Raw genomic sequence first — 27973 nt, forward strand, 5'->3', positions numbered from 1 at the left:
TGGTCTGTCCTCTGTCCCGCAGCAGGCGTGGAAGATACTTTTTCTCCTGGACTGGTGCTAATGTGGCTCAAAGGGGTCTCTGGAGCTGAGATGGGAGTGGCAGAAGAAATAAGGGGGCTTCCGTGGGGTTCACTTTGGCCTGCCCTGGGGCTTTTTTCATTGTTCTGTAGCTTCCCGGGTTTTCTGTTTGTCCTTGTGCATTCGTGTGTGAGAGTACATGCATATATACCTGTGTGGCTGACGTATTTTCCCAGCCCCCAGGTTTTCATTCTCTGATTGATTCATTAGTTAATTTTTTTTAGTTGGGGGGTCTCACTATGTAGCCCTGGCTATCCTGGAACTATGTAGAGTAGGCTGGCTTCAGACAGGTCTCACAGAGACCTTCCTGCCTCTGTCTCCTGAGGGCTGGAGTTAAAGGCGCACACCACCATGCTTGGCTTCTCGGATCTATTCCCTCGGGCCACTGAAGTGCTGAGTAACGCTTTGTTTTCCTCTTTGGGTGGTAGAGGTTTCGGCAATGTCCAGTGGCCCACACTGGGATGAATTCTAGAGCATCCTACTTGTGGACTTCCTGCCGGTGGACAGGGTGAGGTGGACATTTGGGACTGCTGAACAGCCTGAAGGATGTGGATGATTCACAGCCGAGGACAGACTTGAGCACAGTCCCTGCCCGCCCCTACTTCCTCCATACTGCATGCTCATACACTAACTAGACAGGGGATTTCTCTTTCCCAGGCCACCATCTCCAACCTGTGCTGGCATGTGCCGGTGCCACGTGCCTGGTGAAGGCAGTATCAGGGCTTCTGGTGCCTTGTATAGTCTATTTTTGGAGAGGGAGGGATGCCCTGCTTCACTACATCTCTGCCGAGCAGTGTCAGCCTCGTCACATCGGAACTCTCTAAATTGAAGAAGACACAGGGTTGCCTTTTTAGCCAGATGCTCTGAGAACTGTCGGCCTTCTGCCCGTGACCATCAGAAAGCAGCCTGCTTGGGAGCAAACTCCGGCCTCTCCTCTGACATCCATGCATCTCAACAGCCGGCCTCTCTTCTGACATCTGTGCATCTTAGCAGCGGCTGACTGCAGCCAGTCAGCACACGCTCAGCTTCTGCTCGACTGATTCCAAAATGGTTTACTTTGGTGTCCATAACGCCTCTGTAAAAGGGACCAGCTTTGAACCTACAGCCCATGGTTCAACCATCATTGGTTCTTTAGCTCCCAAGTGGAAGTAGCCTAGTGCCCCTGAGCCCCTCCCCCTCACGTACACCACTGAGAGGCCAACAGGGCTAGGCTGCCTGCCTGCCTCTGTGGATCTTAGGCAGCAGAGGCCCTGACTGTTAGTTTTATTGTTTGCTTGTTTTTTTGTTTGTTTTTTTGTTTTTGTTTTTTAGACAAAGGTTTCTCTGCATAGCCCTGGCTGTCCTGGAATTTACTCTGTAGACCAGGCTGGCCTTTAACTCAAGAGAGATTTGCCTGCCTCTGCCTCTTGAGTGTGGGGATTAAAGGCAGGTGCCAATGCCACCTGGCTTGCTAGTTTTATGGTTAAGCTGTTGTCTGCAGGACTGAGTACTGGGCCCTCACACACTGCAGATGTGCCAGACGCCAAGAACCTCTAGCTGCCTTGCACAGACTCTGTCCATCTCTCTGGTTGACCATGTCTGTCTAGGCTTTTCAGGTCTCCTCTAGCTGCTGTAGCTCCAAATGAACAGTGTGCCTGACCTTGTGGTATCTTGTAGCCCAGGCTGGGCTACCCAGCTCCTCGAAGTTGCTAGGCTGGGGCAGTGAGAGGGAAGGTTGGTGACAGGAAAAGCCCAGGGACATTTTATATATTAGCAGAGTTAATTGCAAAGCGCCGTAAAGCTTGTCTGTGCCTTCTGCTTGAAAGGTTATGGGAAAAAGTGACACTGTGAAAACATGGCAACCGGCCCTCCCTTGGCGGCCTCTGTGACACTGGCGACTTGGGTCCTGCAGAGTCACCCTCACAGAAGCCTCAAATTATAAGCTGAAAACCACTACACACACACAATCATCCTAACAGCAACAGCCTTCGAGTTCCACCAGAGTAAACACTGAATGGTAGCAGCGTGCTGCTGGGACCGGTCACAGCTGTCTCCTTCCTTGTGCTGTGGGAGAGTTGTGTGGTTATTTTTGTATAGGGCAGACACACTGTTGGGCTGTCCTACCAAGTACACTTAATTACCCTTTGTACTGAATAGAATCACTCCCAAGTGCCAGGGAGCCAGTGGACTCTCTCCAGAATGTTAAAGACTTAACATTCCAACATTGATATGCAGCAGCCGGGCCCCTGGCTGTGAAATCGAGCCCAGATGTCCACTCTGAAGCCTGAGAGTGGGTGAGTTGGGCCAGGATGCTAATTCCAGGGTTACTGTTCTCTTTCCCATGTCATGTCCCCCAGGCTCCATGGCTCTAAGATGGACCCTGTGCTGTTGCAGAAGCTATGCCAGCCCCACCCCCGGAAGTCACTGCTGGAAGGCTGGGAGTATGACCCTGGATCCTAGGGGAAATAAAACAAGCATTCGGGAGACTTGGACAGATGGGTGGATGGGGAAAGTGGAGGAGCGGGGAGCTAGAGGTGGTTTGGCTTGAGCTCCTCTTCCAGTGCAGTGCTTGACAAAACAACACCACGGAAGAAGTCAGCGACAGGTCAGTGTTACCAAGCAGTGGGGGAAGGTTGGGCTGCAGTGTCTGCTTGCTGGGTAGCTGCATGCAATGTGTGTAGGCACATAGGTGAGGCTCACGGGATTCCTCTCTACCAGCCTTTCACTCTAAAACGGCAAGCTGAGTACAATTGATGGGAAGGGGACCCATCTCTGTAATGGACAGCAGATGGTCACATCTTATGTGGCCACTGGAAACTGACTGTCTTCTGATGTGTGTCCCCCTACTCCCTGATGCTCCATAGAGATGCAACTCCTCTTATCACCAGTCCACATTGCTAGCCTGGTAGTCACATCACCAGGAGAATTTAAGACCACAGGGATACAAGAGACATGAAGATGGTAGATTGAAGGCCGCACAGAGCAGGAAAATACATGTGCACTGATGGACTTCAGAGTCTTAGATTATATATATTGAATATATATATTGAGCATATATATATTCAATACAAGGTCACACTATGTAGACTAGGCTGGCTTTGAATTCATAAGAGATCTGCCTGCCTCTGCCTCCTGAGTGCTGGGATTAAAGGCGTGCACTGCCATACTGGCTCTTAGATTATATATTTTAAAAGTATCTGCCAGTATGCTGTCTACAGGAGACTAAGACGGCTGGAAAGCATTAAAGTGGACAAGCAGGATATTAATATATTTTGGTAGGAGGAACAATGTATTCCTGGGAATTGAACTCAGGACGTCTGGAAGAACAGCCAGCGCTACCTAACCATTGAGCCATCTCTCTAGCTCACGAACCATAGATGTGATGACGAAGATCGATATAATCTTAAAACACAAAACAGCTACCAGCAAGACAAAGGAGAAATAGAGAACTGTAATTAGAAATTTATTCCCTTTTCAGAAATAGGTCAGGCTCAAATAAGACAGAGCCTACACAATGAGCTGTAGTTTATACATACACGTTACAGTTGTTTAGCATGGGTGTGATTGTGTGTGTGCGAGCATGTGCTCGTGCACAAATACACATGCAGTAGGCATGTTTTAAACAACCAACCATGTGTTAATCCAGAAAAATGTCATGGTTTTAGCTGGGTGGTGGTGGCACACACATTTGATCCCAGAACTCTGAAGGCAGAGGCAGGTGGATCTTTGTGTTTGAGGCTAGCCTGGTCTACAGAGCAAGTTCCAGGACAATGTGGCCAGAGTGGTGCTGCTAACTTCTTACAGAGGGAGTGACTTAATAAGCAGACAGCAAGGTTGATAGTGCCAGTCTCCTCCCAGTACCGGGAGCTATAAACGGAAATGAAAACAGTCAGGGAAGCTTCAGTTTTCTGATGCTGTATGTATGGGAGCAGAAGTGTTAGTGTGAGCTTTCCAGTTTCAACAGAACTAGATATAAAAATCCTGTTAGGAATGGTGCACATTACTGTATCTTATTAGAATGGGTTAAATAGAAAATTATACATATTCCTCAGTGTTATTATATTTAATTATTTTAATAGCTTTAAGACTATTAGAAATAGAGAAATTCAGTGAGATTACATGAGGGCTATTTATAGCAACAATAGTGGAGACACGGGGTGCATTGTGCCTGAGAGACCAGCAGACATTTTACTGCCACAGATATGTGGGGGCAGGAGCAGCCACTGTGTTAAGACGGGTAGGCACAGGCTAAGCGGCCATCGTTCCCAGGATGCTACAGGCAGGAGAACAAACACAGGTTCCTGCAAAGACAGCAAGAGGAGCTGCTAGCATCCACGGACCAGGGAGTAGGCTAACAAGTTAGGACTGGAATTTTATGCAAATTCTCCTACAGAACACACAAAATGGAACAAATGGAACGTGGGATCACTACCAATTGTCAAGTTGTTGATTTCATGAAATTTATGGAAAAGTCACTCTAGTCCCAGAATCTTTAATGCCAGCAAGACTGCCCTATGATGTAAAGTGTCTACACTCATGGAGCTGACGTGATAGAGAGGCCAATTTGGGGGTAGCGGTGGAGTTGAAAGGCAGCAGTGAGTGGCTGTTGTTCCCCGTGGATATTGAGACACTGGGAAGTTCCATGAGCTCAGCAGGAAATGGCCCCCCACTGCAGATGGGGTCCACACGGAGCTAGATGGAATGACATGGTTGACGGGCTAGGGAATGAGCAAGGGAGAGACCATTTAGTGGAAGGTGAGAGAAAAATTAACCTCCCGTAAGGAGATCACATGCAGGAACCCTTACCCTGCAGACAGGTGGACCCCTGGGGCTTTTAAAGACTGAAGGGAGGAAGACAAATGCATAAGGCTGGAGAAGAAAGTGCAGGAAAATACCTTAGCATTTGGACCGAGAGGACGCTTTTAAAATAAGGCGACTCATAGTTAAAGAAGACACATAGCCAGATTTGACTATGAAGATTAAGGATTTCTGTTCCACATGTCAACATTAAGAGGGAGAGTAAACCAGACAGCACTTCAAACAGACTCGGGGCAGTAGAGGAGAGAGACTGCAGCAAGCAATGGAGAAACGTAAATTTGACTCCAAACAAGAAGACAGGTTTAGAAGACTGGTTAAAACGTATACGGAAGACATGAGTGATAGATAGCATTGCAGCTGGAGAGATGGCTTAGTAGTTCAGAGCACTGGCTACTCTTCCAGAGGACCCTAGTTCAATTCTCAGTACCTACACACAAGTGGCTCACACGTGGTTGTAACTCCAGAGGATCTGATGTCCTCCTCTGGCCTCTGCGGGAACTGCACTCATACACAGACTACACTTTTTCAGGCAAAACTGGCAAATCCAAGCCAAGGACCTAGAGCTACATGTAAGAGCATACACACAGTGATGAGGGAAATAGTTATGCTTTTAATATAAGTCAAACTATATGCTCAAGACGCTTCTCAAAGCTACATGTTGCATTTCTATTGCACACTGTGGTGTTTTGGGGGAAATGGGAAGAGACTTGGGAAGGAAGGGAAGAAGAGACTAAACCTAGCTGCTGGGAACATCATAGCATCCTTGCTAAGGGCCTGGACCACTGGCTACCTGGCTTTGGAACCCAGTTATGCCTCTTACTAGCTCTGCTAAGCCTCCTTACTCATAAACGAAGCCTGATCATTAATCTATCCCAAGAGGGACCCCACAAAAGTCTCTCTTCTGGTCTATAAAACTACTCCCAGAGGAGGCAGAACGTACGACTAATTTGACCTAGCAGATGACTAATAGGATGCCCAGGGAAGCTGTCTTCTCTTGCTTGGGAAGGATGGACAAAGGAGGACTTAAAGCTGGAGTGCTGGATGGAGAGACAAGCCATGTGGCACTTGTACCATCTCCTGACAGCACCAGAAGGGGCTCTGCGCATGGCGTGCGGGGCCACGCCCAAGCTAACATGGGGTAGAAAGACGTTTATTGGAGGTTTTAGACCTCTCAGTTTTCTTATATTGTGGTCATAGATAAAGCTGTAGTGAAGATATTTTCCATTTGCTGGGCGCATGGTTCCCAGGAAGTGCCTGGCATATGTGTATTTGTGGAAGCAAACAAAACAAAACAAAGAGACAACAAAAACAAACAAACAAACAAACAAACAAACAAACAAAAAGCCCCCACAGGACCTGTGCAGACAGACTAGCAATGATAACGTGTCTCAACTTGCAGGTAACTGCAGCTTTCATGTTTGTGTCCCTATGCCGTACTTAGCCGTATGCATTTCTTTGGGTGTTCATGGCTAAACATTGTAACAATCTTCATAATAAGCCAGCAACAAAATGCTCTCAGATTCCAAGTAGGAACTGATTCATGTCCCGGGACTAACACCCTGAGCAAATCCATAGAAGGTCAGTGAATCCAGGAGCATGGCATTTAGGGACAGTGGGTGGATTGAGAAGCCCCTGGCCACCCTAACCCAACACCCCAATACTTGCAATACAGTGTGTGTATGGGGACTATAGAAACTGTGACATGGACCTAAATGTATGATTAATTTAATTCTTTGTGCTTGGTATCCAAAAAGAAGATGAGATCTTTGCTAGAAAAAAAAAATGTCTGTGCATTTTTGTGATGGAGAAAAGTGTGTTCCACAAAAAGAATGTCTTGGCTGGCAAGATGCTTTAGTGAATAAAGGCCCTTGCTAGGGAGCCTGCTACTTGAGTTTGATCGCAGGGACCCACATGGCAGAAGAAGTGAATTGACTGCCAAACATATGATGTGGCATGTGTGTCCCCACACATATGTCACACACGAAATAGATAAATACATGTAAAAGTTTAAAAAAAAAACATTTAAAGGAATATCTCAGAGCAAAGCAGGGCTCACCAATCCCCTCTCTCCTGGTGACTTTGGTAAAGGGTTCAGCCTCAGGGTGGCTCTAGTTGTTTGATCCCAGACACTCAGCCCTTCACTTCCGGGAATGCAGACATGGGCACACTATTTGTTTTCCTCTGAAAGGTAGACATAGAAATATCTAGGTTTTTTTTCTCTAATGAATTCTTCAGGAGCTCTAAGCTCTATGATCAAGGATTGCAATAGTGAACAAAATCTACACACAATCCCAAGTCCCAAGTCAGTAGCTTCAGCATCCAGGAGGGTCCCTTCACACACAACAGTCAATACACGGGTGGGTTATTTTAAATGGCTCCCTCTTACTTAAAAAAATATTCAAAGAAATTTATTTATAGTCTTTCAAATAGATTATCAAAATTGTTCATCAATGGGCTGGAGAGATGGCTCAGTGGTCAAGAGCACTGACTGCTCTTCCAGAGGTCCTGAGTTCAATTCCCAGCAACCACATGGTAGCTCACAGCCATCTGTAACGGGATTGGATGCCCTCTTCTGGTGTGTCTGAAGACAGCTACAGTGTACTCACATAAGTAAAATAAATAAACAAGTCTTTAGAAAAAATTGTTCATCAACATCCAGGCGAGGTGCAGTGTGGTAGTAGACACCTTTAATACCAGCACTTGAGAGTTCGAAGCTGGCCTGGTCCACATATTGAATTCCCTGCCAGGCAAGGCTACAGACCTGTCTCTTTCTATTACAGAAAAAATCCAGATAGGAAAAAATAGCTCAGTTGGCTAGCAGCTGTGAGTGACAGGAGAGGATGGGAAAGGCATTAGCATCACTTATGAACTTCTGAGTGCTAAACCTCAGATCTCACAAGGGCTCTAAGGTAGTTTCCATGTTATAGAAAGAAGACAGGCTCAGTGAGGAGGTCCGCTCTGATTTGCTCTCTGTGGCTGTGATAGAACACTGCCCACAACAACTTGAGAAGGGAAAGGGTTGATTTCATCCTATAGCTTAGAGTCAACAGTTTATCCCTGGCTAAAGTCAGAGCAGGAACTCAAGTCAGCGATCCAGAGGCAGAGACCACCGAGGTTGCTTTCTGCTTCCTGCTTGTTCACCTTGGCTTGCACGGTTTTGCTTTTTTATAAAACCAAGATCTTGTGCCAAGAAGTGGTATGGTGGTTTGAATAAATTTGGCCCCCAGAGATTCATGTATTTGAATACTTGGCCCATAGAGGGTGGCACTATTAGGAGGTGTGGCCTTGTTGGAGTAGGTGTAGCCTTGTTGTAGGAAGTGCGTCACTTTGGGGGCGGGTTTTGAAGTCTCATGTATAAGCTCAAGCTACATCTAGTGTGGAATCAGATCCTCCTCCTGGCTGCCTTTGTGTCAAGATGTAGCTCATCCGGCCCCATGTCTGCCCGCATGCTGCCATGCTGCCCACTGTGATGATAATGGATGAAGCCTCTGAACCTGTAAGTCAGCCCCAATTCAATATGTGCCTTTATAAGAGTTCTCTTGTTCATGGTATCTCTTCACAGCAATAAAAGCCAAACTAAGACAGGTGGCATCCCCTATAGGGCTCTGAGCTCTCCCTCACCAACCATTAATTAAGAGAATATACCACAGGTGTGCCTACCCATCAATCTGATGGAGACAATTCCTCATTTGAGGTTCCCTCTTACCAGGTGACTTTAGTCATGTCAAGTTGACAGAAACTGAAAAGCACAAGGTCCTTTCCACATAACGGTCATCGGTGGCATTGCAGAATCAGGGTCTGAATTCAGGTCACTTGATGTTATAGCTGGTTCTTGTTCACTCTTGCTCCACTGGGAAATGGCTTCAATCACCAGGATTGCCCATAAGAGCAAACCGGAAGGCAGGATGTCTCCAAGCCAACCTCTAGATACGGAGGTTGTTGCCTAGGTAATAAGGAGCTGGCTAGGAGCACACATGTTCTTGCTGAATTGCCTCGTTTTTGAGTGTTACACAATTTCTCATGATTCCATCATCAAAGCATCAGTCTTCATACAGACTGATCTTCTGTTGAGCAATCCCCTGTCCTCAGCCAAGAGCATCGTCGAGCCAGTTCCATCATGGTCCCGACTTGCACTTCCTTAAACAATCTCAACGCTCTCCCCACACATGGGCCAGGCCCTGCCCTGCACCGAGCTTCAGGATCACTCTATCCCCTCATTATCAGGGGCTACAAACTACGTGCTTGGTCTTCAGGTAGCGTCTACAACTCTGGATTGAAGAGGAAAGGAAACCCTGGCTGATCAATTTGTCGGCTGTTTTCCTACCTTGGATTCTTTTGGTCTCTGCCTTTCTTTAGGTGTGAGAAGCTGGGAAAGCTATGTGGGGGCATCCATGAAAAGCTGATGGGATTCAAATCTGGGATAAGGAAGTGGAAGGGATACAGAGCCATAGCTGGTTGGAGGACACAGTGCAGAAGGGGACATGGAGCCGCTGGGAGGAAACTCGCTGCTCTCCCATCTTTCTTTGGTTCCTCCGTGCTCCAGATGACTTCCCCTGAAAATGATGTGGTTCGGGCTGTGTTGATTCAGTTAGGAATCTGCGTGTCCAAACGCTAAAGGTCCTTGTCCCCAGTCGTTTTTTGTTTGTTTTTTTTTTAATTTGTTTACTTATTTTATGTATATGAGTACACTGTTGCTGTCTTCAGACAGACCAGAGGATGGCATTGGATCCCATTACAGATGGTTGTGAGCCACCATGTGGTTGCTGGGAATTGAAATCAGGACCTCAGGAAGAGCAGTCAGTGCTCTTAACTGCTGAGCCATCGGTCTAGCTCCCCAGTTGGTTTTTGATCAATCAGTAAAAATGCCAATGGCTACTGGCTGGGCACAGGCTGAGACCCTTAGTGTTTCATGGACTAGGGCATAGAGAGGAACAGAGGAAAATCACCATGACTCGGGGAAGAAGGACGGAGTGCAGGCGCCGCAGGAGAGAAAGCCAACCAGCCCTGTGAGAATTAGGGTGGGTGGCCACTGGCCACTTATCAGATTGGGCCTTGGGTAGCAGGGGGAGGTTGTAGGAGTGCCCTGTCATTGAGTTTGCCAAGGCATTTCAAAAATAAGCTGACGTATGTGTGCCTTTCATTTGAGAATCCAAAGAGCTCCTGGACGGGTGGCTGGAAGCACGAGACCCGCCGAGAGCATAAAACTCACTGCTACATACATGGCTCTAGCTCAGATGAAGTGATAATCTTTGGCAGTGTCCTAGTAACTGGGACAAGGGGCCATGGCAGCTAAAGACAACATAAAATCCAAACCATTCCTTTAACCTTTACTGTTGGATCTTACAGTGCATCTGTCATATGCTGTAGAATTCATGTGAATGCCCCTGCATCCTGTGTTCCTTCCCGAGATGAGGACACTCAGAAACACATGCACACGCACGGGGCAGGCAAGAGCATCCTGGGCTTGTTTGCTAAGCTGTCTTCCGGGTATCAGCAACACGTGTTGATTTCTCTATGACATCCTCAGGATAAATGACTAGGAAGGGAACACTGCCAGTCGGCTGGCTGGGATCTTTCGCCGTGCTCAGATAGAAATCACGGGTAAGCAAATCTTACTGTTCGTCTTCGACAGCTTCTGTTTGCTTCGATATCTGGCAGCAGACTGTGATGGCAGCAGGTAGGTGGGAGCAGCAGCGGGTGGTACCTTCCAGCCTCACAGTACTCCTGTAGACCGTGGGTATCTCGTTCTTAGTCCTACAATGTTACTGCCCCTATGCAGGCCCAGGGAATTGGGATACATCATCCCCTCACTGTAGCAGGCAGTGGGGCTTCAAGGCAGGTCTAGGTATCAGAAGATCTCTTGGCCTGGGCTGAGATTCTTGGCCCTAAAGACAGCTTTCTGCAACTCACGGTGACTACAGCCTGTGACTTCTCTGATTTGTTGCTTCCTGGTATCCTTCGTTATCTCTGCTCTCTGACCCCCTCTTCCCATCTCTCACTGTCTTCCTCTCCTGTTCAGCTGGGGCTGCTCCAGCTGTCAATCAGCCAGTGGCCTTGCTGCTTTCAAAGCGCAACACGCTGACTGCTCAGCAGTTGCATCCACTGCCGCTCTGATACCTTTTTGCTAACCAGCTCACCCTGTACCTGCACTGCAAGAAGTAGACAAGAAAAAGATCACTTGAGAGGAGTCTCTTATTAGATTCCTTGTTGCTGGGTCAGGGGAGGCAGCACAGGACTATCACCGAGATGACTGACTTAAATGAGCTCTAGCAGCCTCTTATAGCCAGAGACAGGATGCTTTGGTCCAATCACAGCTTTTTTTTTTTTTTTTTTTTTTTTTACCAATCATAACCTTGACTCTTTAGTATCAGTCAAGGCCATGGAGATTCACGTTTAGATCAATCACAGCCTTATCTTTTAGCACCAATCACAATAGACCTTCTGGTAGGTAACCAGGGGTATTGCTGTCCTCTAGCCCACTTGGAAATGGTTGCAGGGTCATCTAGGGTAGCAGCTGTCATCACAAAAAGCCTGCTACAGCCCTGGATGAGGCTGCTCCTTTAAGGCAGAGCAATCAGTTGTGACATTTGTGTGGTTGTGTCACGGTGCCTGTGGTGTGTTCAAGGCAGCTAACAATGGAATCAAGGTAGTTCGTCTCGATGTTTGATGGACAATCATTACTCTAGGTGACCAGGGAGAGTCTAATAGGCAATTATCGAGTCACGATGCCCTAACCCACACTGTCTTTGCTTAGGCAGGAGACCAACATAGGAAGGAACATTTGAAACAAGAGTTTAGAGAACTTACCATGGACACCAACGGTGGTTTTTTAACAAACTTCAACAATGCTAAGCACCTTCCTGGCACTATGGAACAGGCAGGTGAACAGGCAGGCCCCCTTCATCTGTCTTTGGATCACAGCAAGTAATGTGCAGGAGCACAAGCGGTATATGTCGCCAAGCCACCTTCACTCTCCTTGTCCCTGTCCCTTCCTCTACTTCATTCTCCATAGTTCAGAAAGGAGCAAAGGAAGGCTTCAGGCTAGCAAGGCTGCCGCTCCTCATGTGGTGGTTTTGCACCAACCGGAAAGCAGCCCTCTTCCAGGTATACCCTTGTCGATAAGACTCTCTACTTTGAACAGTCTTAGGCTTAAATGACGAAGAGAGAGTGGAATATTTTCCAGAAGTTTAAGAATCTGAGATGGGTACTGTTGTTGATTGAGGTGTTGGGGGGGCTCACACTAATACAGTGGTTCTCAACCTGTGGGTCATGACCCATGGGGTGGGGTGTCAAACGACCTTTTTACATGGGTCACCTGAGATCACCGGAAAATGCAGTTATCTACATTATGATTCATAACAGCAGCAAAATTATAGTTATGAAGTAGCCACGAAAGTAAATTTTGTGATTGGGGCTCACCACAACATGAGGAAGTGTATTAAAGAGTCACAGCCTTAGGGGGGTTTGGGAAGCACTGTCTTAGGCACTGATGCTGTTCTGCGTTCTCAGATGAATCCTTCTCGGCCTCTGCTTTCCTTCCTGGAGGTGGGTTTGTAGGAAAGAGGCACGGTACAGGCATTGTATCAATGTGCTACCTCCCCACTACAGATGCCCCAGGGAGGTTCTAGGGACCACCCTACTTTTAATAGTATTTTCACCTCGGGACACATCTCAGCCAAACCTTCGAAGCCACTACTTCCTTAATTCATAGCGGAGGCAGGGGAACGTTTCTTTATTTTATGAAGGTTGCGCTGCTCACTTGAGAGGTGTCACTGGATTCTCTGACAGCTCAGGGCTCAAGGCTGGATGGACATCATTTATCAAGTATATTGCGCTGCAGCAATTCACAGGCTACCAGGCTGGACTCTGCTGAGGACATTTAAATGTGCGGCAGCTGCGTGCAGCCAGCGGTGTCCAGCATTTTAAAAAGGTCAATTAAGAAACAGTTGATGGTGGTGCGGTGAATGACAGCCCAGAGGGGTGAGCAGGGCCGTGTAAACAGGAGGGCTGAGACCTATATTGCTGGAATAGGAGTGTCGGAGTGAAGCGTGGTGGGGAGGAAACCTATTGTCATAAGCCATAAAGCGCATCCGAGTTTAGCAGTGAAGATTGTACAGCTGTTTCACTCCCTGGGCAGCACGGAGAGCAGCCTGGCAGAGGAGGGTTTGGCCCACAAAGAGGACAGCTGTAGCGGCTTCGTCAATCTGCAGATAAAAACCGCTACCCTCCTGGCCTCGGCACTCCTGCAGTCCCACTCAGGGAGCTGAAGGCTGGCGCTCGAGTGGTACTCAGAATGTAGGTCATGTTCCAGAGATCCATATTTTAAGCCGGGCCGGCCTCCTCACCCTGTGCGTGTAGGAGTGGGTGGACAGGTGGGAGCGTGGGAGCCTGGGAGCCGCCCCAGTCTGTGCTTGTCTCAAAGACATCCGCTCCTGGCTTCGGGACACAATGCTGGCTAGGGGTCAGACATCCTCGCTGTGTCGGATAAAAGGGAGACACGAAACCCTTAGACAAAGTCTATTTTGGCCTGTGACAGAACTGGCTCGTGGCTGGGGAAAAGGAACAGTGTGTGGCACACTTTTTTTTTTTTTTTTTTTTTTTGTCTGACAAAAGGGTCTTAGATTGGGCGCTAGGCTGTGAGGACAGGCTCTATTGTCACACCTACCTCCATAGAGCATTGGGAATGCTAATTGATATGCAAAACAGGTTTAGGGGTCCTAGAAGCCGGATGCTCGGTTCCCTGCAGAAGCCGACGGAGCTAACTGAGGCAAGGCAGGAGCCAGAACGGCCTTGCCTTTTTCATGTTGGGAAACTATACAGGTTTTAAGAATTAAAAAAGAAAGAGTATTGCATCAGTAAGGTTTGCCTTTCACACACCAGGTATTTATTATTAGAAAATAGCTTCTATCAGCTGTCAGTACCAAACAAGTTGAAAGGAGGGAACATCTCACTGCTGGCTTCCTCCTCAATGTTTAAATAAACAGCTCACCGCGTGGTGAGCCGCCACGCCTTTTTTCCCTTTTAAAAACTGAATAACTGAATGAGGTTTAGTAGAAAACACCCTTCAAATGTGTCTTGTTCTGCAGTAATTATGCTGTCTCCTTGAATAAGGGACATAAAAGAGATGAAAAAGACCACTCAGGCTATCAAGTTAGCCACCAAAGAATCCACAGTAGAAACCGGGGAAATGAATAAACTAACCCAAATAAAACCCATCCAAACCAAGAAACCAGTTTGTACATTGGCTTTCCAAGTTTGATTATCATCTAAATTATATATTTATATATATATATATATATATATATATATATATATATATCTGAGATAGTAATAAAAAAGGAAGAATTGAATCGCATCCTCAGCAGGACAACCTTCCTCATATGTTAAAGAGGTGTTTGGAAAATTCCATACAGTATCTGCTAAATAGACATGTTTGGCAGCTTAGCAAGTATCATATGAGTGCAGCATCCATGATTTCGAAGTCAAACAGCATTGTTTCCTTCTGGCCGAGTTCCTCACTCAGGCAATGTGGTAACATGGCTCCAGATGTTCTTAGACCCAAAGACTAAAGGATGGGCTTTGGGGTGGCTCAGCGCATGGCCCCAGTGCAGAGACTTCCAAACCCCAAACGACGAGTCCACCAACTAACCACACAGACATCAAACAATTGTCTCCTTTGAGTTCCTCTTGACTGAGTGGAGCCCCAGCAAGGACTGCTGGTTAGAAGGTACGTTGACAGACTTTGGAATGAGGAGAATCACCCTCTGATTGGTCCGACGCCATTCATTGTACAATCGACAGTGGTACCTAAACGACACCTGGGGTGGGAGAGAAGGATGAAAGACTCAACAGTGGCAGAGGTTGGCAGCCAATTCAAGAAATAAACATGTCATTTAAACACAGGACTGGGACAAGGGGACAACAGGGCAGAGGTCTCCAGCAAGCAACTGAGTGCTGGGTGTTTGGTACCCACCAAGACCCCCGCTAGGGCTGGCATGACTGCTTCCTTTTCTCCATTACATACTGGGTGAGACCAGAATTCGAGTAGGAAAATGAAGTTCTCTCTTCCCTAGTGGTAGTGCCCTGGCACCCGAAGCCTCGGCCGTGAAGAAGCCTGACATGACAGACCCTGGGTGCAGACCCAGTCCAGGTTAGAGGGGAGGGGTGCTGGGATTTCATGTGCTCTTCAGGCTCCGTACTGCACCGTGCAAAGGACCCCATTCACACTCAGAAATAAAGGACACCCTTCGTCCTGTGCTGTGACAGTCTGCAAGGTTGTGCTCTGGCCTGATCATGGTATTGAGTCCTGAGGTCAATAGCGTATTTTCTTGTCTCTCCCCATGGATTCCGAGCGTGTTGGTAGCAGAGCTCATGTTGTATTTATCTTTGCAGGTCTAGCACTTCTCACAGTGTTATTAGACACTTGAGAAGTTGCTGGAATCTGTCGAGCAAATGAGTCAGAAGACCCATGCTTTCTGACCAGAGTTCTGCTCAAGTTCCAGGGCCTAACTGTACCGTAGAGTGCATGTTTTTTATCTAAGTGTCTAGAATGAGACATACAAGCTGTTTGTTTTAGATAAAGCTAGCAGAAACTGATGGCCTGTCCAGAAAATTCACATGGTGTTTTTGAAGGTGTAATTTTTTTTTTTTAAACAGAGAAAAGACAGGGAGGGTCTCACTATGTCGTCCTGACTGGCCAGGAACTCGCTATGTAGACCAGGCTGGCCTCAAATTCAGAGATCTGCCTGCCTCTGCTCCCAAGTGCTGGCATTAAAGGTGTATGCCACCAAGCTCAGCTGAAGACATACTTTTAAAATTGGGGGTGAGGGCTTGGGATATGGCTCAAGAAGGCAAGGCTCTTACCAGCGAGCCTGAGGGTTTGAGTTCCATTCTTGGGACCCATATGGTGGAAGGACTTCCCTATGCTGTCCTCAGAATCCCCCCTCCTCCCAATAAATAAAAGAAAAAAAAAACCCAAAGCAAAATTCCAAACTGGGGTAGCTTTCAGTTTGAGCGCATGCAGATTCATCATTTATACCATTAGGAAGGTGCCCACATGCTCAGAGAGTGGCAAATCTCCTGAGTCTGGGCTGTTTAGTAGTCTTGGGATAGGGTTGGGGTTCTGAGACCCCCGGAAGGGTCCACAGGAGTGAGCTGGTCTGATGGTTTGGGCTTAGTGTCTCGGGAATTAAAAGAAAGTCCAAGCTTTGATCAGAAAGGCTTGCTGGCCTCCATGGCAGGGCCACGGGATCCAAGGCCACTGTTGACCTTGAGGTGAGGAAGCAGATGCCCGGGCCGAGCGTCCAGGAGATGTGGGTATGAAAATATAAGCTTTCAGCTCTCACAGGCGGACTCTCTCCAAAAGGCCCTGACCATGCTGGAGCGGATCCATCTTTTTTTGAAAAGCTAGATTCTCTTGTATCTATTCCATTGTGTGGCTGTTGGGGCTTTTCTGGAACTGAGAGGACGGTGGGCACACCAAGTGGAAGAAAGATGCAGGGCACAAGCAAGCACTAAAGAAGTGTCTGTGGTGTTCAGAGCCCAGAATCTGTGCTGACAGCTGGACTCCTCAGTAGTTACTCCTCAACGATGTGCACACAGCCACTGGAACTAGCAACGTGAGAGGCGAGAGGCAGCTCTGGGGACAGGCAGGCAGCAGACAGGCACACAGGACTGGAGTGTCCCTCCTGAACCTAGGAGCTGCCTAAGTGTGTGAGAGCATCATTTATAAGCTTTAGTTTCCTTGTGTGTAAAGTGGGAACCCGAGGTGCTGCTAAAGCGCTTATCACAGTCTTGCATGTACTCTTTACAGATTATAAATACGAGAAGGATGATAATAACTTTGTGACAACTTCCTAAGATCCTGGAAAAGTGAAGAAAGTGAGCTGTTTCCTTCCAGCTGGCTCTCAATGTGACAGCGGACCAGCTCCTGGGAGCTTGTTAGAATATGAAAATTCTGGCCCCAACCCAGACTTAACGAGATCTCTAGGTGACCCGAAGGCACACCTAGCCTGAGCAGTACTGCTCCAAGGGACACCTGGAGTCAAGGACTTAGCAGGTTTCCTGGTTCTGTGATCAGGAAATTAAAGGGGGGAAAAAAGCTCACTTGTGCAGACAAACAGATAAACAGATGAGACCATATTAATCTATTTAATTACTGTTAACGACCAAAGTCTGCAGGCAAATCCAATCAATGAGAACATCTTGAAGCTCCTTCTCAGGGAAAATAAAGGAAGTTGAACACAAGGCAGAGGAGACCACAGGCCTGCAATGGCTCCAGGCTAATATTTGCTTCTGTTTCCACATGTTCTAAGACATCCCCTTCCTTACAATGCAGTATCAGAGTGGGGGAAAAAGTAAAGTTTAATTTAGAGAGATGAAGAGAATCAAGAAAAGCTATCTGGAGAGATGCTGGGATGAAAAGCGAAGCACCTCATTTAGAGCTTAATCTAAGGAGAGGGTAGGAAGAAAATGCATAGGATTATTATTTTAAAATTACTATTGCTTATAGATTGATTTCCAAAGTTTATCTGTGTACTCACCTAAAGGACATTAAACTCCTACCCTGGATGGGGTCTGTTTACAGGGGGATCTGATCGCATGAAGGTTGGAAGAAGGGGGCTTCAGCATCCATGCCTCCCTTCCAGGAAGGTAGCAGAGGTGCCGCAGGCCTGTGATGACTGCACAGCAGGCTTTGGGGTATCTGTCTAAATCTTCTCTTGGGAAGTCGTGGGGTGATTAAAGCATATAGACCGGACCAGGGTTCTGGGGCAGCTCACCTGTCAGACTGGATAGGAATGGACTGACTGTGGAAGAGATCCTGTTTAGGTCAGATATACTGCTCAAAGCCTGCTAAGATCTGGGTGCCTTGGCTCATGCCTGTAATCGCTGTGCTCCACAGAGGCTGAGGGTTGAGGCTCACCGTGAGTCAAGACCAGCCCAGGTCGCAGAGTACAACAAAACTCCTCAACAACAACTAAAACCAGCCACACATCTGCCTAAGAACTAAGGAAATGTAGGTGTAAGCCAGCCCCGCAGTAGCATGGGTTGGCAGGATGTAGAACCGGAGACTCCCGGTTCATATCCAGAATTTAAATGATCAAATCATGGAACAAGTCTAACCAGGGACTTGGTCCTTCATTCGTTGCATTGGGGCTTGCAGTATCAGTAAGGTGGCACATGCAGAGATACGAGGCTGACATCCAGTATACTTAGTGTCCTCACAATGGTGGACCTAGTTCTCAGCTGATTGTTCACAGACTTAAATTCATGAACCTTCCTCTACTCTGGTGGCTCTCAGTGCTTCTTTTTTTTTTTTTTCCCTGAGACAGGGTTTCTCTGTGTAGCCCTGGCTGTCCTGGAACTCACTTTGTAGACCAGGCTGGCCTCGAACTCAGAAATCTGCCTGCCTCTGCCTCCTGAGTGCTGGGACTAAAGGCGTGCGCCACCACGCCCGGCTCTCAGTGCTTCTTAATATTGTGACTTTTAATACAGTTCCTCATGTTGTGGTGACCTCCAATCACAAAATTATTTTCCTTGTTACTGTTATGAATCATAGTGTAAATATGTGAAATGCAGGCTATGTGACCCTTATGAAAAGGTCATTCAACCCCCAACGGGGTCAAGGGCCACAGGTTGAGAACCTCTGCCTTAAACCACAAGGCACGGAGGCTATTGAGGGCTTGGCCTCTCGGGTTCAAGGTGGGCTTCTAGGACACAGCAGACTGCCTGGTGCAGGCCTCTGAGTTTGCATTAAGACAGGGCCCTGTGGTCATGCGTTATCAAAGGCACTTTGAGGTTGTAGTGTGAGTGCTTGTCCCTTGTCGCAGCACCTGGCTGAGAGGCTCTTCCAGGAATGGCCCCTATGAGGAGCCAGGCCTGGACTGCTGCCATGTTTGTTTATCGAGACATTTTCACAGCATATTCTCCTTAAGCTTGACAGCTTGTTTACAATGGGCTGCTGCCGGAGGGCACTTTCCAAGTGCTGTCAGCTCCTGAATTACGGCTTTTGCCAGGGCTGCTCAGTACAGCATTTATCTGGGAAGGAATTATTCTATATTCAGTAACCTATTGCTGAGCCAACTCCACAGTGTGTTTTTTTCACACCAGTCAAGACAGAGGAGAGTCATTCCTTCCTCTTGCTACTCTGCATTTTTCTGGAGGGCTATGAGAAGGTGGAATTTGGAGGAGCAGGGAAGACACAGGAAGATAACCCCTGGGTCTGCCTGTGGTGGGTGCTTAGACGTGTCACCAGGTCTTATGGTACTTAACCTTCAAGATAACCACAACCTAGGACTATGATTTCCTTCATTTTTCCTGGGGTAAGGAGGCTGTGTACGAAAGGTTAAGTGTCCTTTAAAGGTAGTTAGCTGTTAGGAGATGAATTTTATTCTAATGCAGGTACTAGCTCCACAGTACCACCTTGCAGACGCATAGCTGTTAGGAGCTGAGTTTTATTCTAAGGCAGGTGCTGGCTCCACAGTCACCACCTTGCAGCTGCTCTATGGCATCCTAGTATGTAAGGTCCATTTCCTACCAGAGCCTGCCTTCCATCTGAGATGCAAGAAGAAAGAAGGCCACATGCCTTCTGCTCTAAGCAGTCATCATCTTCTCCGCCCAGTGCTCCACCCCTCCTCCTTTCTTATTTGGCAGGCGTACACTTCGAAGACCTTGTTTGCAAGACCTCAGCTGGTTCTGGAGGCCTGACATGTGGGGCCCACCTTCCTTCACTTTTCATCATAGATATGAAAAAAATCTCAGACCTCAAATGGCTTAACTATGATGTAAAACAAACAAAATCAACCAACACCCCTCAAACTCTCATGTGTTTAATTGTTACTTTCCAAAGCTGTTTACTGTGCATTCCTCGAACTCAGTGTCATGCCACCAGAGGGAGTGGGTTATGATAAGGCTCAGAGAAGTGACTTACAAGGTGTGTGGGTGCCAGAGCGAGACGTAGACTCTTTTTTTTTTTTTTTTTTTGGTTTTTCAAGACAGGGTTTCTCTGTATAGCCCTGGCTGTCCTGGAACTCACTCTGTAGACCAGGCTGGCCTCAAACTCAGAAATCCGCCTGCCTCTGCCTCCTGAGTGCTGGGATTAAAGGCGTGCACCACCACGCCTGGCAGAGACGTAGACTCTTAATCTGTGTGTGTGGTGTATGCGCATGAGGCTAGAGCAAGACAGGGAATCTTAAGTTATCATAAGCGTCATTGCCTTGAGAAAATATCTCTTGCTGAAGCGGAGGCACGTCTGTGCAGCTAGGCTGAGTGGCCAGCGAGCTTTTTTGCTCTGTCTGCCTTGGCCTGCCTCCCCTGTAACCCTGAGGTCTCAGGCATGCAGAACCACGCCTCACTTGATATGGGTGCTGGGGATTTGAACTCAGCTCCACTGTACTATGTTCTCTTACACATCAGCCCTACATCCTGCTGTATTTCTAACCATCCTCTCATCACAATGAAAGCTTGGGATTAGTTTCCTTGTTTGATTGACATTGAAGCAGGGCACACTTTAAAGTGTGGACCATTAAAGGAGGAGACAAATAGTTTGATGTGGGGTTTCCTTAGCTGGGACTAGAATTCCCATATCAACCAGAAGTCTCATGAGTTCTTGGCATCAGAACACACCCAGCTTCTTCATGGCTCAAGTCATGTCCTTCTTCCTGAGACTGAAATGCGTCCCCGACTGTCTGAACATCACTATGGGAGAGGAGGGCCAGAGCTGGAAGGGCTCACAGTGAGTAAGAAGGAAATGAAGAGAGGGTCTGATTGGCAGTGGGAGGAAGAGGGAGGGAGGGGGAGCTGGGAACAGTGTGAGGTGCTGACAGTGTGCCAGGGGATGTGGGAAGGGTGCACTTTTGACGGGAACTACTACTGAATAACAATAGGATGTGACCAGATGATAACTGTGCCCACACAGGAGAGTCACACCAGGAAGCAGGAGGCTGGGCTCTGAGGTATCCTTGAAGCAGCCTCTTCTTCAGCCTGTCAGCTCCCACTGGAGAGCACAAAGAGGGAGCAAATGGTGCCCTTTGTGGGTGCTCCCGATGGGCGCCTCAGCAGTCAACTTACTGCCCCATGCATGTCAAGGGGATGCTTAAATATTCTTCCTCATACACAGCAGGAACACTTATTGGGACATGGCTTTTCTTCAGTGGCAGCTAAAGTCTTCTCAACTAGATAAATTAGTGCTTTTATGCGCTGCAGAGTCAATATTCCAACACAGGGAATAATGATCAGGCAGAGCGCAGCACCATGTCTAGCAAAGACTTTGGGCGGTGTCAGGATGCAGGAAGGAAATAACCAGCAGGCAGGATTCATGGTCTGTGCAGAAGGCTGCAGTGAAACTCATTCATAACCTATCATGAAGGAGCCCAGCAAGAGCGAGAAGCAGCAGGAAAGCAAGCGCCATGCCTTACACCAGCTGGAGTCCCAGTCCACCGGGGAGGAACAGACAGGGCATGTGTCGGACTCTGGGGTGAGGGCTGGGGACCTGGGTTTGCTTTATGTGACGTGTTCTTCCTTGCAGTGTGTTTTTGTATGTACATTCTCATTCCTGTTCTCAGCAACCCCCCAACGCCCAACTCCTCCAAACCACATACATGTGCCCTGCCTGCATTTGAAGGTCTGTTGTCAACTGGGCAGGTGAGAGGGACTGCAGACATGAAGGAGCCCGTGGTGACAGCACTGTCAGCCTGAGCCGCCCACACCCCAGCCGCGGGCCATACTCACTAGTGTCCAGAAGAGGTAAATGGTGAAGAGTGCCACAGTGAGGGCAATGAGTCCGACGGCCTCCAGCCGGCTACTAAAGTGCAGGTGATCCACGGCCCCCCGCAGGCACAGCCAGCCTGAGATGGTAGCCAGGGGCGTTATAAACAAGAAGCACACCATATCTCCAAACAGAGTCCGCTTCTCATGCTGGGGGCCAGGGTTTCTAAGCCACTGCCGGGGAAAGAGACAGACAAGCATGTCAGGAGATGGATGGCACTGAGGGGTGGGGACACACTAGTCTCAAGCTGCCTTGGTTTCAGGATCTGGGCAAAGGTGCTTTCGACCCACCTAAGATGATAGGGAAGCACTGAAGGCTTATTCTCAGGGCTCTCTCTGCCCCTTGAATAATCCTGACCACACGGGTCTGTAAAGTCCGTGCTGAGGACGGACTGCTTTCTGTGGGAAGAGTTCAATGGTGACCGTTAGGAATGGTAACGATCCTGTGAGGGTAGATGAAATGTTACTCTGCTGTGTTCTGTAGTGAGTGGTTCCCTGGATTTTCCTATGTGAAGGCTTGGTCCTGGGATGGTGATATTAGGTACTGTGGCCCCCTGGGAGGTGGTGCCAAAAAGGGAGGCAGCTACAAAGGTTACCAGAATCAGGGCCTCAAAGGGTATCATGGGATGTGGGTTTAAGTCCCTTGCCTCCTTAGGATGATACCACCTGCTTTGACACATGCTCTGACCCTATGCTGCCCTAACCAGAGGACCAAACCATTATGGCTGCCATCCTTGGCCTAATGTCTTCAGAAACATGAATGTGAATAAAACTTTTCTCCTTATCAGTTAACTGCCTCGGTATTTCCTTGCAGGGATGGGGAGCTGAGCACTACAGAAGGTAACAGCTCAGGTCTGAGACCTGTGCTCATGAGGCTCGGCTTTCCTGTGGATTGACTCTGGGAATGTGGGCAGGGTGGGGTTAGCTCAGCAGGCCTGGGTGCGGAAATCCTGCAAATCCCTAAGAAAGTCTGTTTGCAGGACTGGCTTTGGATTGGCTCTTAAGAAAAGACATCTAAGCCAGGTGTGGTGGCACACGCCTTTAGTCCCAGCACTCGGGAGGCAGAGGCAGGCGGATTTCTGAGTTCGAGGGCGGCCTGGTCTACAGAGTGAGTTCCAGGACAGCCAGGGCTATACAGAGAAACCCTGTCTCAAAAAACCAAAAAAAAAAAACCCCCCCCCAACCCCCCCCCCCCCAAAAAAAAGAAAAGACATCTAAATCCTTATAATCGTCTGTCTGATAAGCATTTTGTATGCCTGAGGCCTTAGGGCACATAACCAGACAGTTTATGCCAATAATGTGATACATAGTTCATGCGAATATTTGTCCCGAGGGTCTGTGATCTAAGTGGCGGAGGTCAGTTACACAGGTAGCCTATACCTGCATGGGTGACCCCAGTGATTGTGAGGCTCAGGTGAGCTTCCTTGATAGACAATATTTTACAGGTATTTGTACAAATTACTGCTAAACACTGAAGTGTAACTAGCTGGGCGTGGTGACTACGTCCATCGTTCCAGTCCCTGAGAAGAAGAGGCAAAAGGATTATGAGCTCAAAGCTATTTTCTGCTATATATGAGAGTGTGTCAAAAAAATGTTAAGTACATCCAGGTGACATCACTGGGAAAGGACATCTGGCAGTTTGGACAGTTTCCCAGGTGCCTTGTCCTGCTTCTCCTTTTAGTCTGGATCCCTCTGCTGTAATGTCACACTTCAAGTGTGACAGCTTTTCTCAGTCCTGTGAGCCCCAGTGAATCACTGAATCCAAGGACAGTCTTGGTGACTCTTAGCACAAAATGACACTGGCCCAACTCCACAAACTTTGGAATGTCCCTGGGTTGGCTTTTCAGACCCCTAGTGTCCTTACTCAGGATCACCTCTGACCTGCAGAAAGGCCAGGGATGAGAATTTCTTGTGAGACTATGAAGGCAGTTTGGGCTGCTGTCGTTGTACGCGGTAGCTGCCTGAGATGGGGGAAGTGCATGCCCCCGCACAGCCTGCAGTCTGCAGTGGGTTACAATGCAATTCTGCATTTACATATTGGTGTCAGCATACACAGTACTGAAGCCCGGTGGCTTTCCTACAGATTCGCTTGAAGCACAATCCAACCAAATGACCACTTCTAGCTTCTGTTTCCAGCAGCTGTCCCATGTAGTGACAGAAGAGGCCAACAAGCCCTGAGAGGGAGGTACTGTAGGACACTGATGGGGTAGGTGCACTGACATTGTGGACTCTGTCTTCCATACTGTTCTCCCCAACAAACGAGTTCCTGCATTGTCTGTCAGCACAAGCCCAGTGCTGCCTTTGATGGCACCAGACAGGAGCCCTGCAAGGATGCCGAGGGGAGATCCCAACTAGCCAGTGCAGCAATTCCTGCATCCCGGCCATGGGCTGACACAGGCACATGAGAATGACCAAAGAAGGAAGACAGGGTCATATGTGAGGACAGAAGCAAAGCACAACTGCCACACAGGTGCCAGGTAAGCGGGGGCGTGACTGGCAGAAGTCTCAAGAATAAGTCGAAGGGGCAGGGGGATAAGGCATAGAACAGTGTCTGTGGGAGGGGTCCTTCCTCGTGTTTGCCCGGATCCCAGCACATCAGCTTCTAGTGATAACCCCCTTGAAAACTGGGCTGAGATGCTGAAGGAAGTCAATCTCAGCCCCAAAGTGGGCATGAATAAACTTGAGGACACAGACAAGGAGGAGTCCACTTGTTTGTGGATATGAATCCCACATTATGAATATTTAACACAGATACCCAAGCGATCAAGTGCAAATCCATTAACCCTGCCATGTGCTGGTATGTCACCTCCCACACTTCAGAAGCTTCAGAGAGCTCTCATTAACTAACATTTTCTTGCCTAAATACTGGCACAACCCCTAAGACCTGGAGGATAGAAATAGGTCATCATTATCTCAATTGTACAGACTCTGAAAGGTTAAATGATTGCACCAAGTGACACAGAGGCCAAGATGAGGAGGTGGCTGGTCAGGCTCTCCCCACTGTCGTTCAGATGTGCTATAGTAAAAATATTTGAAAATTTAAATAGCAAGACATTACTTAGGTTCCTAAAGCAATAGTACCTAAGGTCTAGCACAGCAGTCCCTTTAGAGTTGGGTGTTCTCTGGAGGCAGACAGGAAGTCCATGCACGCACCTCTGCACACACGTTTACAGGAACAGGGCTCTCAGGAAACATGCTACACGTGTGTAGAGTCTGGTTTGCTTCCTTGACCACAACTTCCCTTTCCTTTACTGGGGAATTGTGGACATGTTTTTATTTATCTAAAGATAGGGTCTATGCATCTCTGGCAGGCCTAGAACTTGCTATGTAGATCAAGCTGGCCTCTAGTCCATCACAGAGATCTACCAGCCTCTGCCTCCCAGATGTCAGGAATAAAGGGGTGAGCCACTACACCTCGCTGGACATATTTTATTAACACTACCTTCTTTTACTTATCAATGTGGCCTCTGACAATGTCCTGTGCAGGGGATGCTCTAGTTATGACAGGAAATACTTATGAACCAGCATTTACTTGATAAACATATGTAAGATTTATATTTATTTATTTAATATATCTTTGTGTGTGTGAGTGTAGGTGTGTACACACCACGGTGCATGCGTAGAGGTCAGAGGGCAGTTGTGGGTGTTGGTCCTCTCTTTTCACCTTATTTGGGACAGGGCTTCTTAGTTTACACTGCTGAGTACACAAGGCTAGCTAGTGCACGAGCTGCTGGCATTTTCCTGTCTCAGATTCCCATCTTCCTGGAGTACGCCAGGGCTGGGGGTGGGATTACAGACAGGTACTACTAGATCTGGCTTTAACAAGTTCTCTGGTCCTCGCTGGTACACACGGCAAGTGCTTTAACCATGGAACTATCCCCCCCAGCCCCATATTTATCTAGCAAAGCAAACACAGAGGGGCTTAGGAAGCAGCTCGGTGGCACAGTGAATGCACAGCGTGCGCAAGGTCCTGGCTTCATGCCTCACTACCCCCCTTCCTCGATAAAAGTGAAAACCGTGGATACTCTGATGCCCTGGTCCCCGTGGCTTGCAGTCTAAGTGTTCTCTGATCTTCTGTATCCCTGAGACATGTCTAGCCCACTTTGTATGTCTCCAGTTGTCCTTTATTAGCACCATTTTGGGAAGGCCCTGCTTACTTTTCTGTTATGTGTTAATGAATTAGTGCCGCTAAGTGAAGTATGAGTTTCCTTTGAACCCCATGTGCCCCTGGCCTCTCTGATCAGGAAGAGACACAGTAATCTGCTGTTGGGAAAAACATGGGCAAACACCTATATAAACCAACACGGAGGTTTTCAGTCCAGCAGAGTGCGTAACAGAGTATTTCATCAGCTTAAACTTCTAACAATATAAACTAAATTCCAGAATTTACTTAAAATAGTAATTCCAAGTGATGATGCAGTCTTTTGTTTATAAACATGGTATACTGCTGAGCAGCAAAACTTCTTCTGGTTAGAATATATACTCTGATCCTATGAATGTAGATATAGTTATGCAGACATAGAAACTTAAACTTACTAACACATGGTGTATCACATGGACAAAGACTAGCGGGATACTTGACAAAGCAGTAGTTATTTTTGGCACAGAATTATGAGATTAGAACTGGTTTTAAGATTTTATGAAATATATTCTGTTTTTCGGAAATGAACATGGACCACATAGCTATATCTACATATGCTTTGTATAGAACATATACATATAGTTTGTGTATACATATACACAAACTCATTAGCAAGAAAAGAGAGAGAAGAGGAAAAGGGAGAGAGGGAGAGAAAGACAGAGACACAGAGAGAAACAGAGTGGGGAGAGGGAGGGGAGAGAGGGGGAGACTGAAGAGTAGCAGACCGGGGTGGGGGTGGGGTGAGTGGGTGTCTGGCTGGTCCACAGCACCACAGTACAAGCACTTACCTTGGAACACTGGTGTGAAATACAGCCTGCAGTAGTCCCCACTTCACAGATACTGACACAGGGGAGCAGGGAGTTTCATAACCTACCCAAGGATAGCTAGCAAGTGAGTGGTAGAGTGGGATTCAAACCAGCCTCTGTCTATATTAACACTTGTATTTTATATCAAATGATAACTGTGTGAGAGTACAAGTGTATGCTAAGTTTTTTTTTTTTTTTTTTTTTTAACGTAGGCAAGACGTGGTAAGTCATGCTAACTCTATGGCACGCAAAGCTGGGGTTTAGGGGATGTATATCATGTTGCTGAATGGTTGGCTGCCCAGGATGTTAGCATGGTAATTCTACAACATTTCCTGGGCTGCTGCTTTGATCGATGTTAATTCTTTTGTCTAACCAGAATAAGGTCCAATTTCTGGGTGTTTAATCTCAGCAACATTATCATGCACATTGGGCCTAATTCATAACAGGCAAAAGGCTGATCTCAGTTACAGTGCCTTTGCCTTTCTGGTTCTCGTACGGCTTCTGCTTCTCTGTCAGTTACATTGACCCTACACTGAGCAAGGCAGCCACTCTGTAGTGGTGTCTCATGCCCTAAGTATGCAGCGAGCATCAGGGAAGGTGTGAGCAGCCTTGATTTTCCCTGCTGAGCTTCATCCACATGTGCAGTGCCCAGGACAGTGCTTGCTGCACACACGGTTCACATCCTGAACCAATGATAACAGCTTGTCTCCTGAGCCCTTACTATATCTGCACAGCATTATCTGAAATGTGACACATGATAATTCATAGCATAATCTTTGTAGAAGGTAAGCTGTACAAGAGTGGCCCTGGCTTTTGTCTGAGGTAGTCTAGTTCTAGTGAGTGTGCTCATAACCATTCTATCGTATCCTTCATCATCCTTAGCAAAAACAGAGGGGAGAGAATAGAGGCAGAGGCTCATACCTTAACAGTTCTTATCAGCACAAACAATATCTGCTCGTGGTGCTTGCCCTGGTGAGAGACACCACCATGCCACTGTGGACATCGTTTGCAGCTAAAAGGCCAGTGCTGAACAGTTTAATCTTACTCCTCAGCTAACACTTGGTTGGTGGTTAGTTGCATTTGAAGGCCAAGGTCAATGCTGGAGGTCATACTAATCTGTATGGCTTCTTTCAGCTGGCTGGCCTTCTTCCTGCTTTGTTTTCTCTGATGCCACAAAAAACCAAGGCAAGCAGGTGTGATGGCTCATGTCTAATCCCTGCATTTGGGAGGCAGCAGTCAGCAGGGACTACCCAGGGAGATCTTGTCTCGAAAAGCCCAAACAAGCAAAAAAAAAAAAAAAAAAAAAAAAAAAAGAACCAACCAAACAACCCACGAAGCAGACAAAATCTTTGGGTTGAAATAGCCAGCAGTGAGCTGAGCTGCCCAC

At 47.5% G+C, this 27973-nt stretch overlaps 1 protein-coding gene across 3 annotated transcripts in view; it reads right to left on the bottom strand.

Moving 5' to 3' along the window:
• Window positions 1-300: 300 nt before the first annotated feature.
• Marchf3 (membrane associated ring-CH-type finger 3) overlaps window positions 301-27973 on the bottom strand; it is a 163800-nt gene continuing 136127 nt past the window's right edge. Inside the window, exons 4-5 of one of the 3 annotated variants that reach the window (NM_177115.3) lie at window positions 21604-21813; window positions 301-1153 (exon numbers count right to left, since the gene is read on the bottom strand). In NM_177115.3, the coding sequence (NP_796089.1) occupies window positions 1100-1153; window positions 21604-21813 (264 nt within the window). In that variant the 3' untranslated portion in view covers window positions 301-1099. Of the gene's footprint in view, window positions 1154-13731; window positions 14694-21603; window positions 21814-27973 lie in introns of those variants that run through there. The other 2 variants (NM_001374227.1, NM_001374228.1) reach the window with 2 other exon arrangements.

This window comes from Mus musculus, chromosome 18 (genome assembly GCF_000001635.26).
Source record: "Mus musculus strain C57BL/6J chromosome 18, GRCm38.p6 C57BL/6J".
Taxonomy (NCBI): Eukaryota; Metazoa; Chordata; class Mammalia; order Rodentia; family Muridae; genus Mus; species Mus musculus.